The following is a 16,281-nucleotide window of genomic DNA, read 5'->3' on the forward strand; positions in this document are numbered from 1 at the left end:
ACTAGGTCAAGCCAATCGGACAAGCCAATCGGACGGTAACTTTGGGCTGTAGAGCGTTCCCCGTCCTTTGACCTTGACCTTGACCTTGAAGGTCATGACCTAGTGACCTGGAAATCGCTGTCAACCTGGAATCGGGGTCGAGGAATCGATTGAGACCATTTACAAGCCAATCGGATGGTAACTTTAGGCTGTAGAGCGTTCCCCGTCCTTTGACCTTGACCTTGACCTTGAAGGTCATGACCTAGTGACCTGGAAATCGCTTTTAAACTGGAATCGGGGTCGAGGAATCGATTGAGACCATTTACAAGCCAATCGGATGGTAACTTTAGGCTGTAGAGCGTTCCCCGTCCTTTGACCTTGACCTTGACCTTGAAGGTCATGACCGAGTGACCTGGAAATCGCTGTCAAGCTGGAATCGGGGTCGAGGAATCGATTGAGACCATTTACAAGCCAATCGGACGGTAACTTTAGGCTGTAGAGCGTTCCCCGTCCTTTGACCTTGACCTTGACCTTGAAGGTCATGACCTAGTGACCTGGAAATCGCTGTGAAGCTGGAATCGGGGTCGAGGAATCGATTGAGACCATTTATAAGCCAATCGGACGGTAACTTTAGGCTGTAGAGCGTTCCCCGTCCTTTGACCTTGACCTTAACCTTGAAGGTCATGACCAAGTGACCTGGAAATCGCTGTCAAGCTGGAATCGGGGTCGAGGAATCGATTGAGACCATTTACAAGCCAATCGGACGGTAACTTTAGGCTGTAGAGCGTTCCCCGTCCTTTGACCTTGACCTTGACCTTGAAGGTCAGGACCTAGTGACCTGGAAATCGCTGTCAAGCTGGAATCGGGGTCGAGGAATCGATTGAGACCATTTACAAGCCAATCGGACGATAACTTCAGGCTGTAGAGCGTTCCCCGTCCTTTGACCTTGACCTTGACCTTGAAGGTCATGACCTAGTGACCTGGAAATCGCTGTCAAGCTGGAATCGCGGTCGAGGAATCGATTGAGACCATTTACAAGCCAATCGGACGGTTACTTTAGGCTGTAGAGCGTTCCCCGTCCTTTGACCTTGACCTTGACCTTGAAGGTCATGACCTAGTGACCTGGAAATCGCTGTCAAGCTGGAATTGGGGTCGAGGAATCGATTGAGACCATTTACAAGCCAATCGGACGGTAACTTTAGGCTGTAGAGCGTTCCCCGTCCTTTGACCTTGACCTTGACCTTGAAGGTCATGACCTAGTGACCTGGAAATCGCTGTCAACCTGCAATGAGGAACAGGGAATCGAATGAGGGTCTTTTCATCAAAATCGGTTCACTGGTTCTTGAGTTATTGCGTTCCCCGTCCGAATATCGAATTTTTAGTTTGATATTCGCGAACCTTGACCTTGACCTTGAAGGTCATGACCTAGTGACCTGGTAAACGCTGTCAAGGTGGAATCGGGGTCGAGGAATCGATTGAGACCATTTACAAGCCAATCGGACGGTAACTTTAGGCTGTAGAGCGTTCCCCGTCCTTTGACCTTGACCTTGACCTTGAAGGTCATGACCTAGTGACCTGGAAGTCGCTGTCAAGCTGGAATCGGGGTCGAGGAATCGATTGAGACCATTTACAAGCCAATCGGATGGTAACTTTAGGCTGTAGAGCGTTCCCCGTCCTTTGACCTTGACCTTGACCTTGAAGGTCATGACCTATTGACCTGGAAATCGCTGTCAACCTGGAATCGGGGTCGAGGAATCGATTGAGACCATTTACAAGCCAATCGGACGGCAACTTTAGGCTGTAGAGCGTTCCCCGTCCTTTGACCTTGACCTTGACCTTGAAGGTCATGACCTAGTGACCTGGAAATCGCTGTCAAGCTGGAATCGGGGTAGAGGAATCGATTGAGACCATTTACAAGCCAATCGGACGGTAACTTTAGGCTGTAGAGCGTTCCCCGTCCTTTGACCTTGACCTTGACCTTGAAGGTCATGACCTAGTGACCTGGAAATCGCTGGCAACCTGGAATCGGGGTCGAGGAATCGATTGAGACCATTTACAAGCCAATCGGATGGTAACTTTAGGCTGTAGAGCGTTCCCCGTCCTTTGACCTTGACCTTGACCTTGAAGGTCATGACCTAGTGACCTGGAAATCGCTGTCAAGCTGGAATCGGGGTCGAGGAATCGATTGAGACCATTTACAAGCCAATCGGACGGTAACTTTAGGCTGTAGAGCGTTCCCCGTCCTTTGACCTTGACCTTGACCTTGAAGGTCATGACCTAGTGACCTGGAAATCGCTGTCAACCTGCAATGAGGAACAAGGAATCGAGTGAGGGTCTTTTCATCAAAATCGGTTCACTGGTTCTTGAGTTATTGCGTTCCCCGTCCGAATATCGAATTTTTAGTTTGATATTCGCGAACCTTGACCTTGACCTTGAAGGTCATGACCTAGTGACCTGGAAATCGTTGTCAAGCTGGAATCGGGGTCGAGGAATCGATTGAGACCATTTACAAGCCAATCGGACGATAACTTCAGGCTGTAGAGCGTTCCCCGTCCTTTGACCTTGACCTTGACCTTGAAGGTCATGACCTAGTGACCTGGAAATCGCTGTTAAGCTGGAATCGGGGTCGAGGAATCGATTGAGACCATTTACAAGCCAATCGGACGGTAACTTTAGGCTGTAGAGCGTTCCCCGTCCTTTGACCTTGACCTTGACCTTGAAGGTCATGACCTAGTGACCTGGAAATCGCTGTCAAGCTGGAATCGGGGTCGAGGAATCGATTGAGACCATTTAAAAGCTAATCGGACGGTAACTTTAGGCTGTAGAGCGTTCCCCGTCCTTTGACCTTGATCTTGACCTTGAAGGTCATGACCTAGTGACCTGGAAATCGCTGTCAACCTGCAATAAGGAACGAGGAATCGAATAAGGGCATTTTCATCAAAATCGGTTCACTGGTTCTTGAGTTATTGCGTTCCCCGTCCGAATATCGAATTTTTAGTTTGATATTCGCGAATATCAATCTGCTGCTCAATTGATGGACGTTATAGTTCGAGAGCATTTTTGGTAAAATTTTCGGTACAGTAAAGGATATGGTAGCTAAATAGCGGTACTCGTACCTTTTGCCTCTTGCGTCGCATTTGTATTTATTATTGTACGAGATCATTTCTCGCCGAAATAAAAGAACCAAAACATCTCGATTTATCTCAATATATGGTGGTGTTATTATACAGTTTCTTGTCCTGAATGATAAATAGAACCGGTAAGTTACTGCTATTAATGAAGTAGCGTTCCTTTACATATTAAATCAATTGCTGATTGATGCATGTCTCAATACCAGCTCAAAGTCAAAGTAAAATCAACAGCCTTGAGCCTATCTAATATATTTTGATTAGGTACCGTAAAACGGGGCTAAAAGGGACAGTGGGGTTATAAAGGACAAATTCGGGAAAAAGTAAAGAGGGATCTGGGTAATGCAGCGAACGAGAAACAAAAGAAAATAGATACATAATCAGTAGGCGGAAGTATGCCCATTCTAGGGAGCGCATTTTCGTGGGCCTTACTAACAACTGGATAAAGTCAGATGGCTGGCCAGCTGGTGACGTACAATAGCTATGTTATTTATTGATATAAACACTGTAGGATATGAACATGAACACGTAAAATGGCACTCATAGAAAAATTTAAAGATGGATATTTAGTTATTTGTATCTGGCATTGATATACAACTAGCTCTGCTAGCACTACCATACAGCACTAGCTGGCAAATTGTCCAGTAAATAGTACAGCCCATATAGGGGAATGCTATGTCATTGTAGGCATTATTTAAAACAAGAAGAACCGTTAAATGACATCCTGAAAATATAAAGCGATAATGAACCGCCTGATATTTGTCTCAGTATTGTTGGGAAAGAGTTAGATATTGATTATTGATATTGATATTGATAGAGAAAGATATTGTAAAGCCCAGCACAGTTTCAAATCGTTCCCCTATTTCTAAAGTAGTTCACCGCCTGGGATGCGTGCCCAAATTTGGGAATGTTTTCATACACTGTTGCTGCCAGCATTCCTTATTATGGGAACGGTGTACCCAAATGTTCAAATGTTCAGGGCCTTTTGCTTTCTTTGTCCTGTTCAATTGTAAGCTGCAAATCAGCCAAACTTCTTTGTCTTTTTCTCTGAGGCTTGGATCCTTGAGGAAACAAGGAACTTGTCTAAACCAGTAAATACTGATTTGTCTAGATGGAAGGAAAAGGATAAGCTAAATAAGGGCTCAAAGTTTTGTGGGATAAGGGCTAAGGCGCTTGTCATATCATCATGGATATTACTCTTACTGATAAAAGGCAAAAACTGAAGTTCTCTTGGCACATCCTGGTATTCATTTACAGCATCGCATTGAGCAGGGAGCAGTGCCACCAAGTGTGTTGCAACTTACTTAAGCCCAGAGTGAATACAAATTGCAGCTGAACTATTGTATTATTAAAGATTTCTGAGCATTTCATTACCATTTACATATATTTTTGCATATCTTAGAGCAATCTGGTTTTTCAGTGCTGACTTTTGCTTTTTAGATACCTCTTGGATGCACTAGCTCTTTTCTTTTGTCAGTTATCACCAAGCTACTGGTATTTTCTTTCCTTATATCAACAATCAGATATTTGGGCAAATATTCAGACACTTTCCTTAGGTATTCACTAAATATAAAAATATAGAGCTAAGCTCAGATTTTTTGCCACATATGTAATTTCTAGCCCTGAATAGTGAATTTGATCATATCACCACTCAAATATGATGTCACACCTATAATGAAATGGGCTTTGAAAGATCTACTTACTTCTTTTTCAGCGATGCTAAAGCTTCATTAGCTGACACGCTATCAGCTGATTTGTTAGAATATCAGTCAGGGAAAAGCCTCATGACCTAAAAAGCAATTAAATTGTTTAAAAAATCGAACATTATTTACTACCACCGGCAACCTGAACCAGGATTCGTGCTCCAGGGTAGAGTGTGAGGAGGTGAGGCCGGGGACACAAGGCGGACACTTCCTTAATTACTGTCGGCCGTTGGCGGATCACTAACATCCCCTGTGACCGCTGCCGACAGCTCGGGCGGTATGGAGGAGCTGGGCACATACCTGTCGCACGGCGGCCCGGCCGGCTGCCTGGGATACGGCGAGACCATCTCTCCGCACACCTCCCCAGACTCGCGCTGCATCCTGTGTGACTCGTACATCACGAGCGCCGCCGAGCCGCCCACCGGTGTCGACATCAACGGCTTCCGGCTGCCGAGCACCCAGGAGACTCTGGCGGAGAAGCTGGAGACGGTGGTGCACCCCGGCTGCGGCACCTCGCTGCACGCAGCCGCTCACCACTGGCAGATGAAGGTAACGGTCGGTGGCGACAGGGTGCTATGTCGGATGGTGCTTACTGGGTTCGATAGATGGTGTGTTGTTTTATATTTGTGCGCGGACTTGTATTTCATAATGGTTTGCATTGTTGCGAGGCACGTGAGCTTTGAATGATTCATGCCAGTAACAGTAATGTGTGCTTTGACAGTGAGCCCTTTATATTTATTCACTGATTTTACACTTGTTTGAAGCCTGTCTGTCTGTTCTGATACAGCCTACGAAGTAGATAATTCAATATGACCTGTCCTTCACAGTTTATCTGCATGTCGTGTTCGGCTGTAGTGATGACACTGGACTCCTACGAGACCAAGATTCTTGAGATTCGAGAGGAGATAAAACGGAAGTTCCTCGACATGATGAAGATCCGGGCCGAAAAGTACGGCCAGTTGCAGGTGAGAATAAAGGCCAATCGAGGATTTAGATAAGTGTACAACGTGCAGTCTGTGTGGAAGTAGGTGTCAAGTTGATAAGAGTCAGTCTTGTAAGTTTGTAACGCGATAAGAATTGCAGACAAGATGTTGACTCAAGTGTCTTATAAATTAAGTTTGGTATCAAATGAAGTTGCTGGAGCTTTTGATTGCCCCCACATTTAGGCCTGTTTCTATTTTCGTCGGCAGGCATTTAGAGCACGAACTTCTCTAGTGAAAGGGATTCTCGGATATATTCACCAGTATAACGCCTTTTGGGGCGACTAACGGAGCGAGCGAGAGGGTGGGCTTTGCACGTGCGAAATTGCGAGGGGGTACCTCCAACTGACTTGTGCACGGCACCCTACTAACTGGTCTCTAGCGATGTGCCAAATTTGGGCACAATCGGCCCAGCCGTTCTCGAGATCTGGAAGTGGCACCCTGCACGTGCGCACGTGCAAGATGGGTCCCAACGGACTTGTGCACGGCACCCTACTAACCGGTCCCTAACCGTGTACCAAATTTGAGCGCAATCGGTCCAGCCGTTCCCGAGATCTGGAAACGACCCCTGCACGTGCGCACGTGCAGCAGCACCCCAACTCTGGCACATGTATATGTAGTGCCTAGTGGGTGCCTACCTACATGCCAACTTTCAGCGCAATCGGCCAAGTAGTTACCGAGATATTGCAACAATTACAAAATTGACACCTCTTCGTTTTGCACGTGGCACGTGCATAAGGGGTCACCCACATGCATCGGGAATAGTCCAATACTTGGTAGAAGGAATGAAGCTACCCTACAAAAATTACCGCGTGTAAATCGGTCAAGTGGTTGCTGAGATATAAGCCTCGCAAAAGCGTGACCACGGCCGGCCGGCCGGCCGGCCGCTCATACTCAGAAATTTCCGTTAATCTAAGGAAAGACTACGCTCGCTTCGCTCGCTCCGTAACCATCATCTTTTGCAGGGGAACGCGATTTTTCATGCTATGAGCAGTCGCGTTCTAGTTGTCCTAGGTAGAGAGATGTAGAGAGATGTCCTAGGTAGTTTGCATCCCAAAATGCGCTGCAAATCAGTATTTCGATTTCATATTTCGACCTCTGCTCATGCCTGTCATGAACAGCGCACCCACTCACTGTGGTGCCCGCCGCCCACTGACTAACTAAACCCCCTCTCCGCCCCCGGCAGCCGCCGCCGCCCCCAGCCCAGGCGGCCTCGCGGGTGGTGCCCCGGGTGAAGCGTGAGCCAGGCGACGACACGGCCGCCGCCGCCGCCGCCGCGGACGACCCCAGCGAGCGACTCGAGTGTGAGGTGGAGCTGCACGAGAGCTCCACCGGCAGCACGGACGGTTCACCCCGCGACGAGCTCACGTGTGGCGTCTGTCACAAGCAGTTCCGCAACAAGTACAACCTGAAGCGACACAGCACAGTGCACGCCGGCGTGAAACCGTTCAACTGCCAGTTCTGCACTCGTGCCTTCCGCCAGAAGGACCACCTGAAGACACACACCCGGTCGGGCCCCTCGGCGGCGCCGCTGCAGTGCGCGCCGTGCGGCCTGACGTTCCCGTGTTTCACGCTGTTCTCGGAGCACCGACAGCAGTACCACAGCGAGGCGGGGGACAACGCCTGCAAGCACTGCGAGTTTGTGTTCACGACGGCCACCGAGCTGCGCCGCCACTGCCGCCAGCAGCACCCGCACCCGGTCAAACAGGAGTTCCGCTGCTCCCTCTGTGGCCGGGAGTTCCCCAACGGCTTCAACCTGCGCCGCCACCACCTGACCCACTCGGGCGAGCGGCCGTTTGGGTGCGATGTGTGCGGGAAGAGGTTCACGCAGCCGTCGATTCTGAAGAAGCACTCGAAGGTTCATGAGAAGAAGCTGCCCGGGATGAAGGACCTCATCACCACCATGTGAGCGGGTCATAACGGTGAACGGCTCGGCAGGGTTTACAAACGGGCGGCCGCGGCGGTGGCGCCGCCTAGGAACAGGACAGGGAACTGATCTGGAACGCAGGCAGCAAGTGGTGGATGGAGCTTAGTGGGTCTTTTTCTCGAGCTGCGTCTCTCGGTGTAGGAGGTTGTGGGACATTGTAGTGAATCTTGCGACTCGGGCTTCGAGTCGGAACTGGCGGACCCCGCTTTGTCGTCTGGTCGCGGTAGAAGGCTGGACTGCAGTTTCGAATCGGCACCGCGGGGTGTCGCCCCTGTTTTCAGGCTTCCAGCAGACGAAACTGGGACCTTGGGCGCAAACTAATGAATCGCGCAAAATTATTTGGTTGGTATATGTGCGGCCAGTAGTTGGTGTCAAGAATTGCTAGCATATTTCATGGCCACGTACCCTCTTTTCTACCCAAGTACAGGTCTCGCGGGTTTTAGCGTAGGTTTTGCACCTAGAAAATTTAGTGTACTTCAGGCTATATCTTCGTCGTCTTAAGCTTTTAAGTGTTGAAGATGCGATCGACTTGTTGGGTAACAAGCCGGCCATGATCGTGTAAAATGGCTTCATCGTAGATCGATTAGTTCCTGAGATATAACCGGAAATGTACAAGTGCAAAACCTACCGCTTAATCTCGCGAGAACCGTACCTTGATGTTAATGGAACTTGTTTGGTGATTTAACATTGAATGCATATTTTTAAATTGTTAAGCACATCTCAGTAACGTACAAATATTTGGTGATTTGCATTGATAGGACAATATTGGTATGATATTTTTCGGCAACGATATAGTCTGTGATGCTCGTTTTTGGGCATTCTTTTTCAAAATATCCTCTCATGAAATCAATTATTGGCTCTGACCTAACCTAATTTATCCGGTGGTCATAGAAGCAATCCAACCAGTGTAGGAGGCGCCAGACTCTGCGTATTGTATATTTACGTCTACAGTATTTTTGTTTTTGTTATTTGTTATCAGAGAGGCGTGCCAGTATGTGTGTATATCCTGTGGCCTCTCACTATCGAACCAGTAGGTGATATGCTCAGTAGTCTTTTTCTCTCGGTGGCAGCTCGGTCTTTTGGAGTGGGGAGGGTCACCATTCGTACCTGTCTGGTAGCCTCTTCTGGTCCTCCCTACGGGGTCTCACACTGCCCTCTGGGCATCACTCGTTGCCAAACGGCGAATCTCGCCCCCGCCTGCTGGGGTCGTGGGGCGCTCCGATAGTGATGCAGGGCTTGCCGTGTATGTTGATAGGGACAGAGTGCGCTGGGCTGCCTCCGTAGGGAGTGGATGGCGTCGAGAGCGGTGGCAGAGACCAATCACGCGCCTTCTCAGCGCGCTGAATGTACAAGTTCTTGTGTGCCCAGCAGCTGTCGTTTCTAAGGGTTCTGAAAGTCTGTCGTGCAAAGGTAAAAGGGCGTAAGTTGCGGAAGAACTTGGTAGATATTCGACATGTGAGGGATTTTGAGATAATTTTTGTGTGCATTCTTCTAGCCTTTGCACGACAGACATCTTTCGTTGTTTTATGACCGGAATTGTTGCCGGTGAATACTCCTCATGACCTGCTTTTGCGTTGGCTTTATTTTTAACTTATTATTGTATTTTACAGATGTGTGCGTACCTAGGAAGGGCGTGCGAGTGAGTGGAGAAAATGTGTAGTTCATTTGTTATTGAGAGCACATAGAAAGAGACAATAAATAGATTATTACAGTGAATATTTTGGTTTTATTGTATGGGCTCGAAATCTGTTCACGTTTTTCTCTCCAGGACTTACCAATCTTGTAACTTCAGCCTGAAGTGTCTACAATGATCGTTCGTATCCCTCGCAGTAATGCCCCAAGCTTGTCGAAAATACCGCTGCATTCGGCACTGATGCCTTGGTTTCCTTGCTGCATCACCCTGGTGATTATGATGATGGTAATGGTGACACCCGGTACTCAGCTCGATCACGGACCATGAGGTTTCGGTAACACTGATGCCAGCAGGACATAACTGATTGGTTTTCTGGTGACCGTTTGGTACCGATGCGGTGTACTGAGGGTGTGGTTCTCTTCCGTGGTTCTCTAGCTCCCGGACTCCCTGGCTCCCTGGTTCCCGGTTCCCTGTTGGACGCCGCCGCGTGGTTCCCCGGTGCTCACTGGAGCGTGCTGTTTGGCCGCTCACACCATTAGGGTCCTGTGTAATTGGACTGCGGTGAGGACCGCGGCAGTGTCCGTCCTCCCCTGGCGTCGCCGTGGCCAGGCCGGATGTGTTGTGATGTGGCCGAGCGGTGAGACTGTGAGAGGATGGATTAGATGGAGTTGTAGTTGAGACTTGAGAGGGATGTAGGACGAGAGTTCTTCGGGGAGACTGAGGAGGGACTACAAAACAGACAAAACTTCTTCCATGGATTAAACATATGATACGTCCTTCGCATTACAGGATGCAGATCATTAATGTATATTTCCCGAACAATTGGTAAATATCGATAGCAAAGCAAATCGTGCGCACATTGGGGAGGGCAAGGGGTGGAATCGTTAACCCTCGCCCCGTTGGAGGGGGGCCATTTTGCCCCCCCCCCCCCTGTGGTTTTTCCTGAATAGCAAGAAAACGGCGGCGCGCAGCGCCGCCAAATTTTCAGTACCTTCCCGGGCATCAAGTTGACACCTTCATACCAAATTTCAAGTCTTAGGTCACCTTAGGTCAGTAGTTATTGAGGTCAAACTGAGGTCATGTTCGAGCAAAAATGAGCAAAAAACATGCAATCTTGAAACGCACTCACCAAATCGACAGTTATCAAGCAATTTCAAAGTTCTTTATATGGTCTGGTAGACAAAAAGCGGCGCTACAAAACTGCTATCTCGGATTCTCAAAATTTTGGGTTTTTGACCCTCAAAAATTCAAAAAATTGATTTTTTTTAGAAAAACTAAAAAAAATCAAAACATTTTCCGAATTTCGATAAAAACGGAATATATGTGATAGTCCCTGCGCTCTTCTATATACATACCAAATTTCAGATCGATATCTCGTTTTTTGGCCAAGTTATAGCGAAAAAAAAACTGTTCAAAAATGATGACGTCAAAATTTTGAACTCAATTAGACCACGTACGGCAAAACAAAGACCACCGTTGAACTCCCCGTGACGAGCTGCATCGATTCGATACCCATTTTATGCAAAAATATCAACTTTGAAATTTGACCTAATTTGACCTGACCTTGACCTGACCTTGACCTGACATTGACCAAAACGTGACCTAAGCTGGCCCTAAAGGCTGCCTGACCCACATAATCGCATTTGTCATGTAAAGTGGACCATAAAACATGTATCACACGACACTTTCATATTGTGACCCCCCGTGACCTGACCTCTGTGACCTGACCTGGTATCAGTGACCTCAAATAGCAAAATATCTGTTTGAAGAACATTTCCCCATCGATGATTTTCAATGAAATGCATTTTACTCGATTTTACAACGCATTTCTTGAAATGCCTGTAAACGGTGAAAATTGGACATTTGACCTGACCTGTGACGTCATCGGTTTGACCTAGGTCAATAAAATTGGGTCACAAGGTAGTTCCCTGATAGGGCTATCCAACACCGTTTGCCGCTTGTCGCTAGGTTGCGTGGTTCTCGAGATCTTAGGGGGGGGGGGCAAAATGCCCCCCCCCCCAACGGGGCGCGTTGCTCGGCAGAGCCCAACGGGGCGCGGGTTAATAATTCTCCGGACCAACGAACTTGAGCATGGACTGGGGCCAAGGAGGGACTGGTGGCCTTTGGGATAATGGTCGTTGACCGAAAAGCTGCAAAATTAGTTGAGGGGATGGTTGACTTTTTTGCGAATGGATGAGTGGGTGACGCTTGACCTGGTCAAGTGGTCGGCAGGACTAAGCAATAATAATTATTTGTGACTTGTTTGCGATGTCACGACGAACCCACCACCCGACCCTGCCTGTGCGTGGTTTACCGGTTAGTTTTTTTTTTTATTGTGCTGTAGCGGTCAGTTTACTCGTTTATATATGTACTTACCTACCGTGGCTGCATATAGGTAACTGATTGGAAACGGTGTAACGGTAGGCATTGGATGAACCAGGCTGCACATTTCGTCTAAATTTTTTGGTGAAAAAAAATACCCAATTTATGACCTAATCCTGACCTCAAACATGTTTCAAATAGGCTCAGTTCTTGTAGCATACTTAACCCATGTATTTAAGCATTGCTCCGAAATAAGCTCGAATTAAGTTGCAAATCATCCGTCAGAAGCTTTAGTGTTCAGTTTCACAATACCAAAATAACTTATTATTTGGGTAGTTGTTTCGCCTTTGATGTCATCGGACAAACGCTAGGTACGCGTAGGACAACGAAACTTATTCCGTTATCACCTCTCACGAGTAGATAATACCCGTTTTTGCAATTTTGGATACCCCTACTACTGCTTCGGGCAATTTTGCCTAGATTTCGAGTCGTTCCTGCCTTCTCCCTCCCCCCCCCCCATTAGCATGCCTTTTGCTTTTTTTGGCTTTTCCCACCACGAGATCTTGGTCGGAGCGTCGACGGCGCCCCACCCACTCCCCTCCTCCCTTAGGGAGGGGGAGGGGCGGCTGGCGCCAGCTGACGGGCCAGCCAGCTGACTGCTCTCCGCGCGGCGCGCGCGGCGGTTCCAGCAGAAGCCCGCGCGCGCCAGGCGGGGACGGTTACGCGCGCGTGGAGTGCGTTTTAGGCGGATTTGTCGGTTTGGCGAGACTGACGGTGACAGGTGGCTGTAATCTGTGCAGAATGGTGTAGATGTGTGGGATGGAGACCGGCGGTGGTCTGTGCTAGTGGACAGGGACAAGCGCCGGTAAACTGATCGGGAAACTAGTGTAAATAGTGAACTTGTGCAAGGCTGGACATATTTCGGTGGTATTCACTAGTGGTTTAAGTGGAGTGAGTGTTAAAAACTGGAAGATTTACCCGTAAGTGAGTGTAGTGCTTTGTGAAGGTCAAGTGTGTAATATTCTACGCAAGATTCTACGTTCTTGCTACTCTAATTAAGCCACTAAACCGTCAAAACAGTATCGTGGTAGTGTGCTTTCCATAGCCTTCACTATGGAGAAAAACAAGGAGAAGACGGAGACTCGTGTGACCCAGCTGGCCAGCTCGACTCTGCGCCGAGCGCCGATGCTGGGCCGTAAGATCACGCGCCGCCTCTCTCTGGTGACCCGTGTACCCTCGCTGCTGACCAACCGCAACTACCAAGTGACCGGGTCGCGCGAGTCGATCAGGATTCGCGCGCCGCGACCGCGAAAAGTGCGCTCGTTCCATGTGACGGTGGTGCTACCCGATGACAGCCAACGCACGGTGAGTACCCGTAACCCTACTGTAATCCGGGGTGGGGTGGTATGGCACAGTCGGTATTACGGGGCCTGCAGGGTTATGCTCGTTACATCCTAAACTAGTCACTCGTGTACGGTACTCACTACTCAGGCCAATCGCCAAACACTTGGCGTCATCGCTTCTGGGTCGTTCAGAACATCATAACCAATGTTTCCTTTATATAATGTAACACATTTTTCTCAAGCCATCAGATGCACAATTACCGGTGATGGGTCCAAACTCGCATAATTATACTAATAATTTGCTTCCATCCTTAGTGACAAGTGACTTTCTCGCCTTTTGACTATGAAGGTCGATATATCTCCAACGTCTTTCGAGTATCATCTGAAAGCTCTTTTTTTCTGCACTCAATCTTTGGGCACTCTTTCCAAGGACTGTCGTGTGGACTCACATCGTGTTCCGTGCATGTGCACGATGTGAGTCCACGGAAACTCTGGAGTGCAACTCTGTGCAGTGAGCTGTCACATCGTGACTGCAGCTCTGCACAATGCACATCTCCTGTGCAGAGTTGTAGTCACCGTAGGGCCTTGGTCACCGTCTTTTCGGTGCCCCGGGAGGCATGCTGCCGAATGATCGCGTCATGTGGGGTGCTTATTTCGTTTTTATTTCCACATGCTTGTACCCTTATTTTGTAGGTATCAGTGTAACACAATTTTTTGAACCTCAGGAGCATGTCAGGCAATATAGGTATCGCAATGATTTAGGCATTAGCGATGATGCTGCATAGCAACATCATCTTGTTCTACTTCGCTGGAAAGCGGATGCTCTGTCATGCCATTTATTCTACATTTTGCAGTGAAATTAATAAGTGGGCTTGAATAAACCTAGGTGGCAAGTGCATAAACCAACCCGTGGCAGTGTTATTACAGTGCCGCCGACAGGCACTTGGTTACGATGACGGGCGAAATTTAGCGTCACATTCTTACACATTGCTCATCTAGGGACTCCGGGGCCTCAGTAAATTACGTAACGACGCGAGAGTCTGTGATCAGGGCAGATTGCGAACATTGCGTGTCGAATTAGTGAATCTCAAAGCACATCACACGCATGTTCTGGAATGTTGCAATGAACTCCCATTTTTATTTAATAGTCTGTAAGTGGGTCTAAGTTTAATTGATCTGATTTTGCCCTTCATTTGAAGAATTAGGTCTGCCCAGCTTTCTATCTGCGCGTTTTCCACCAAGAAGTTCGTTCATGGAAGGGCCCATTTAGGTCTGCCATGCGTTCTACTGATACTGATAGATGACTTCATGGTTTCCGTCACTGTGGTTTTCGGTGATGTGTTCGGCAGGCTCCACTTTCCAGCTTTTTAGGCATTTTGCCATAGTCATGGCTTTTTTTCGTAACGCAGGCTGTTCGGCTGGATTCTTATTTGGTCATATCTTTAAGCGAGCAGACACACTCTTTGAAACTCTTTGATGGATTTAAATAGGCAAGAGGGAGCTCCTCCCAACCAGTCTGGTGTAAGATCATTTCAAAAGGCGCACTCTTGCCGAGTCACCACAAATCTGCCTCGACAAAGACGCCACTTAAGTCACACAATTGCATAAACATAATCCATCTTCCATCCCATCAGCCATTTTGTCACGTTCAAATGTTATCTCTTTCGATCTATGTGCTTATTGCACCCAGCGTGTCTGCCGAGATGAAATGAAGGGTCCAAGAATCACCTATTGTAACTAATTGAATGAAATCAGAAATGTGGTAACTAAATTTTGGGCTTTGAAAAGATGTTAAATAGAAACCAGAAAAGGCTCAGGTTTTTGCCGGGCATTTGAGACGCCAGTAAATATGTTCGTCCAAAGTCCGAATATTGCCTATTCTACTCATAATTATAGTGGTGGACAAGATTCTTATTACGGAAGTCTTCGTAAATCGTAAAACGTTATCTTGCTTTTTATTGGAATGCATAACGTCAATATTAAGTGAGAGGAAATGCTACCGAGCCTTATTCAATTTTCTATGCCTTCCGAATGAACAGAATATAAAACATCAGTATACCTACATGAGTGACCGCGCTGGCCATACATGCCACCGAGCCGTTCCCAACCTCTTGAATTTATATCCTTCGAATGAGCAGCTATCCGACATTATACATTAGTAACCGCACCGCCTGGCACACTGAGGAATTGTCGCCGTCGGGGACGGGCTGCGGCTGGCTGTCAGTTCCGCCACTCCGCGGGCCGTGGGAACGGCAAACGTGACGCGCCAGTCGCTCACCATTGTGACGCCACGATCGTGTGTGAAGACGCCGCACAGTTGATGACCTCTTCCGGAGGACTGAACCGATGGCTCGGCGGCGCTAACTAACTTCCTAGTTCCTATGTTCCGGGGGCAGAATTAAATGTCAGTTATGTGCTTAGTGTAGAGGCAACTTCAACATCGAGTCTTCCGGTCTGAATTCAAACGGAGAGATAAATGTTAATGCTTGAAATATCATACATAGTTTGCTGATCAATGTACGGTGAGCTAAATAAAATGCATTCTTTTGCCCGTCATTTTGAATCATCTGTCCACTGTGCGCAGTTCCGGTCTCACGGCTGCGGATACCGAACTCAAACATCAACAGTCGCTCCGGCTGAGTCGTCCGATCGACCACCGAGCCGCGACCGGCGATGGCTGGATGATCTGTGAGCAGCGCGTCTCAGAAAGGTGGCATAACTAAACGCAGACCGCACGGGGCGGTAGTTATAGTGATTAGGTGTTCCCGTAATTCCACACTGGCAGGTTAGCGCCGAGCGTCGGACGTCGGGAGTGGTGGAATTACGGTCGGATGGCCGCCTTACGTATCAGCCTCATCATGGCCGGTTAAGAGCTGAGAGGTTGTTCGAAATAAACCTAAAAATGCGTGTAACCAGTGAAACTTATTTGACCTGGCTCGGACTGTTACTGTTTTGGGGTTAAGGGCCACTGTCCATCGTAGCCGTTATTCCGCTGCCCTTCCTTCCCCTCCCTTCCTCTCTCTCTCTCTCTCTCTCTCTCTCTCTCTCTCTCTCTCTCTCTCTCTCTCTTTCTTTCCCTCTCTCCGCGCTGAATGGCTCCCCCGACCGAATGACTCGGCTCTCGAACCGGTGGTCGGGGTGACTGGAACCGGTGAGCGAAGTGACTGGCTGAGTGACGCGGCGTCATCCACGCCGTGATCGGTGACCCGCGCTGACACGCTTGGTCGATCAGGGGTGCTATATCGCGCCGACCGGTCCGCGCGCCG

At 48.4% G+C, this 16,281-nt stretch overlaps 1 protein-coding gene across 1 annotated transcript; it reads left to right on the top strand.

Moving 5' to 3' along the window:
* The first annotated feature begins 3,096 nt into the window (after positions 1-3,096).
* On the top strand, positions 3,097-9,433 carry LOC122369709 (zinc finger protein 319-like). Its single transcript, XM_043344626.1, has 4 exons — positions 3,097-3,238; positions 5,080-5,359; positions 5,638-5,775; positions 6,977-9,433. The coding sequence occupies exons 2-4, from the start codon at positions 5,090-5,092 to the stop codon at positions 7,697-7,699; spliced, it is 1,131 nt and encodes a 376-aa protein (XP_043200561.1). The 5' UTR covers positions 3,097-3,238; positions 5,080-5,089; the 3' UTR covers positions 7,700-9,433.
* Positions 9,434-16,281: the final 6,848 nt, after the last annotated feature.

Source organism: Amphibalanus amphitrite, unplaced genomic scaffold (genome assembly GCF_019059575.1).
Source record: "Amphibalanus amphitrite isolate SeventyFive unplaced genomic scaffold, NRLGWU_Aamphi_draft 001064F_arrow, whole genome shotgun sequence".
NCBI lineage: Eukaryota > Metazoa > Arthropoda > Thecostraca > Balanomorpha > Balanidae > Amphibalanus > Amphibalanus amphitrite.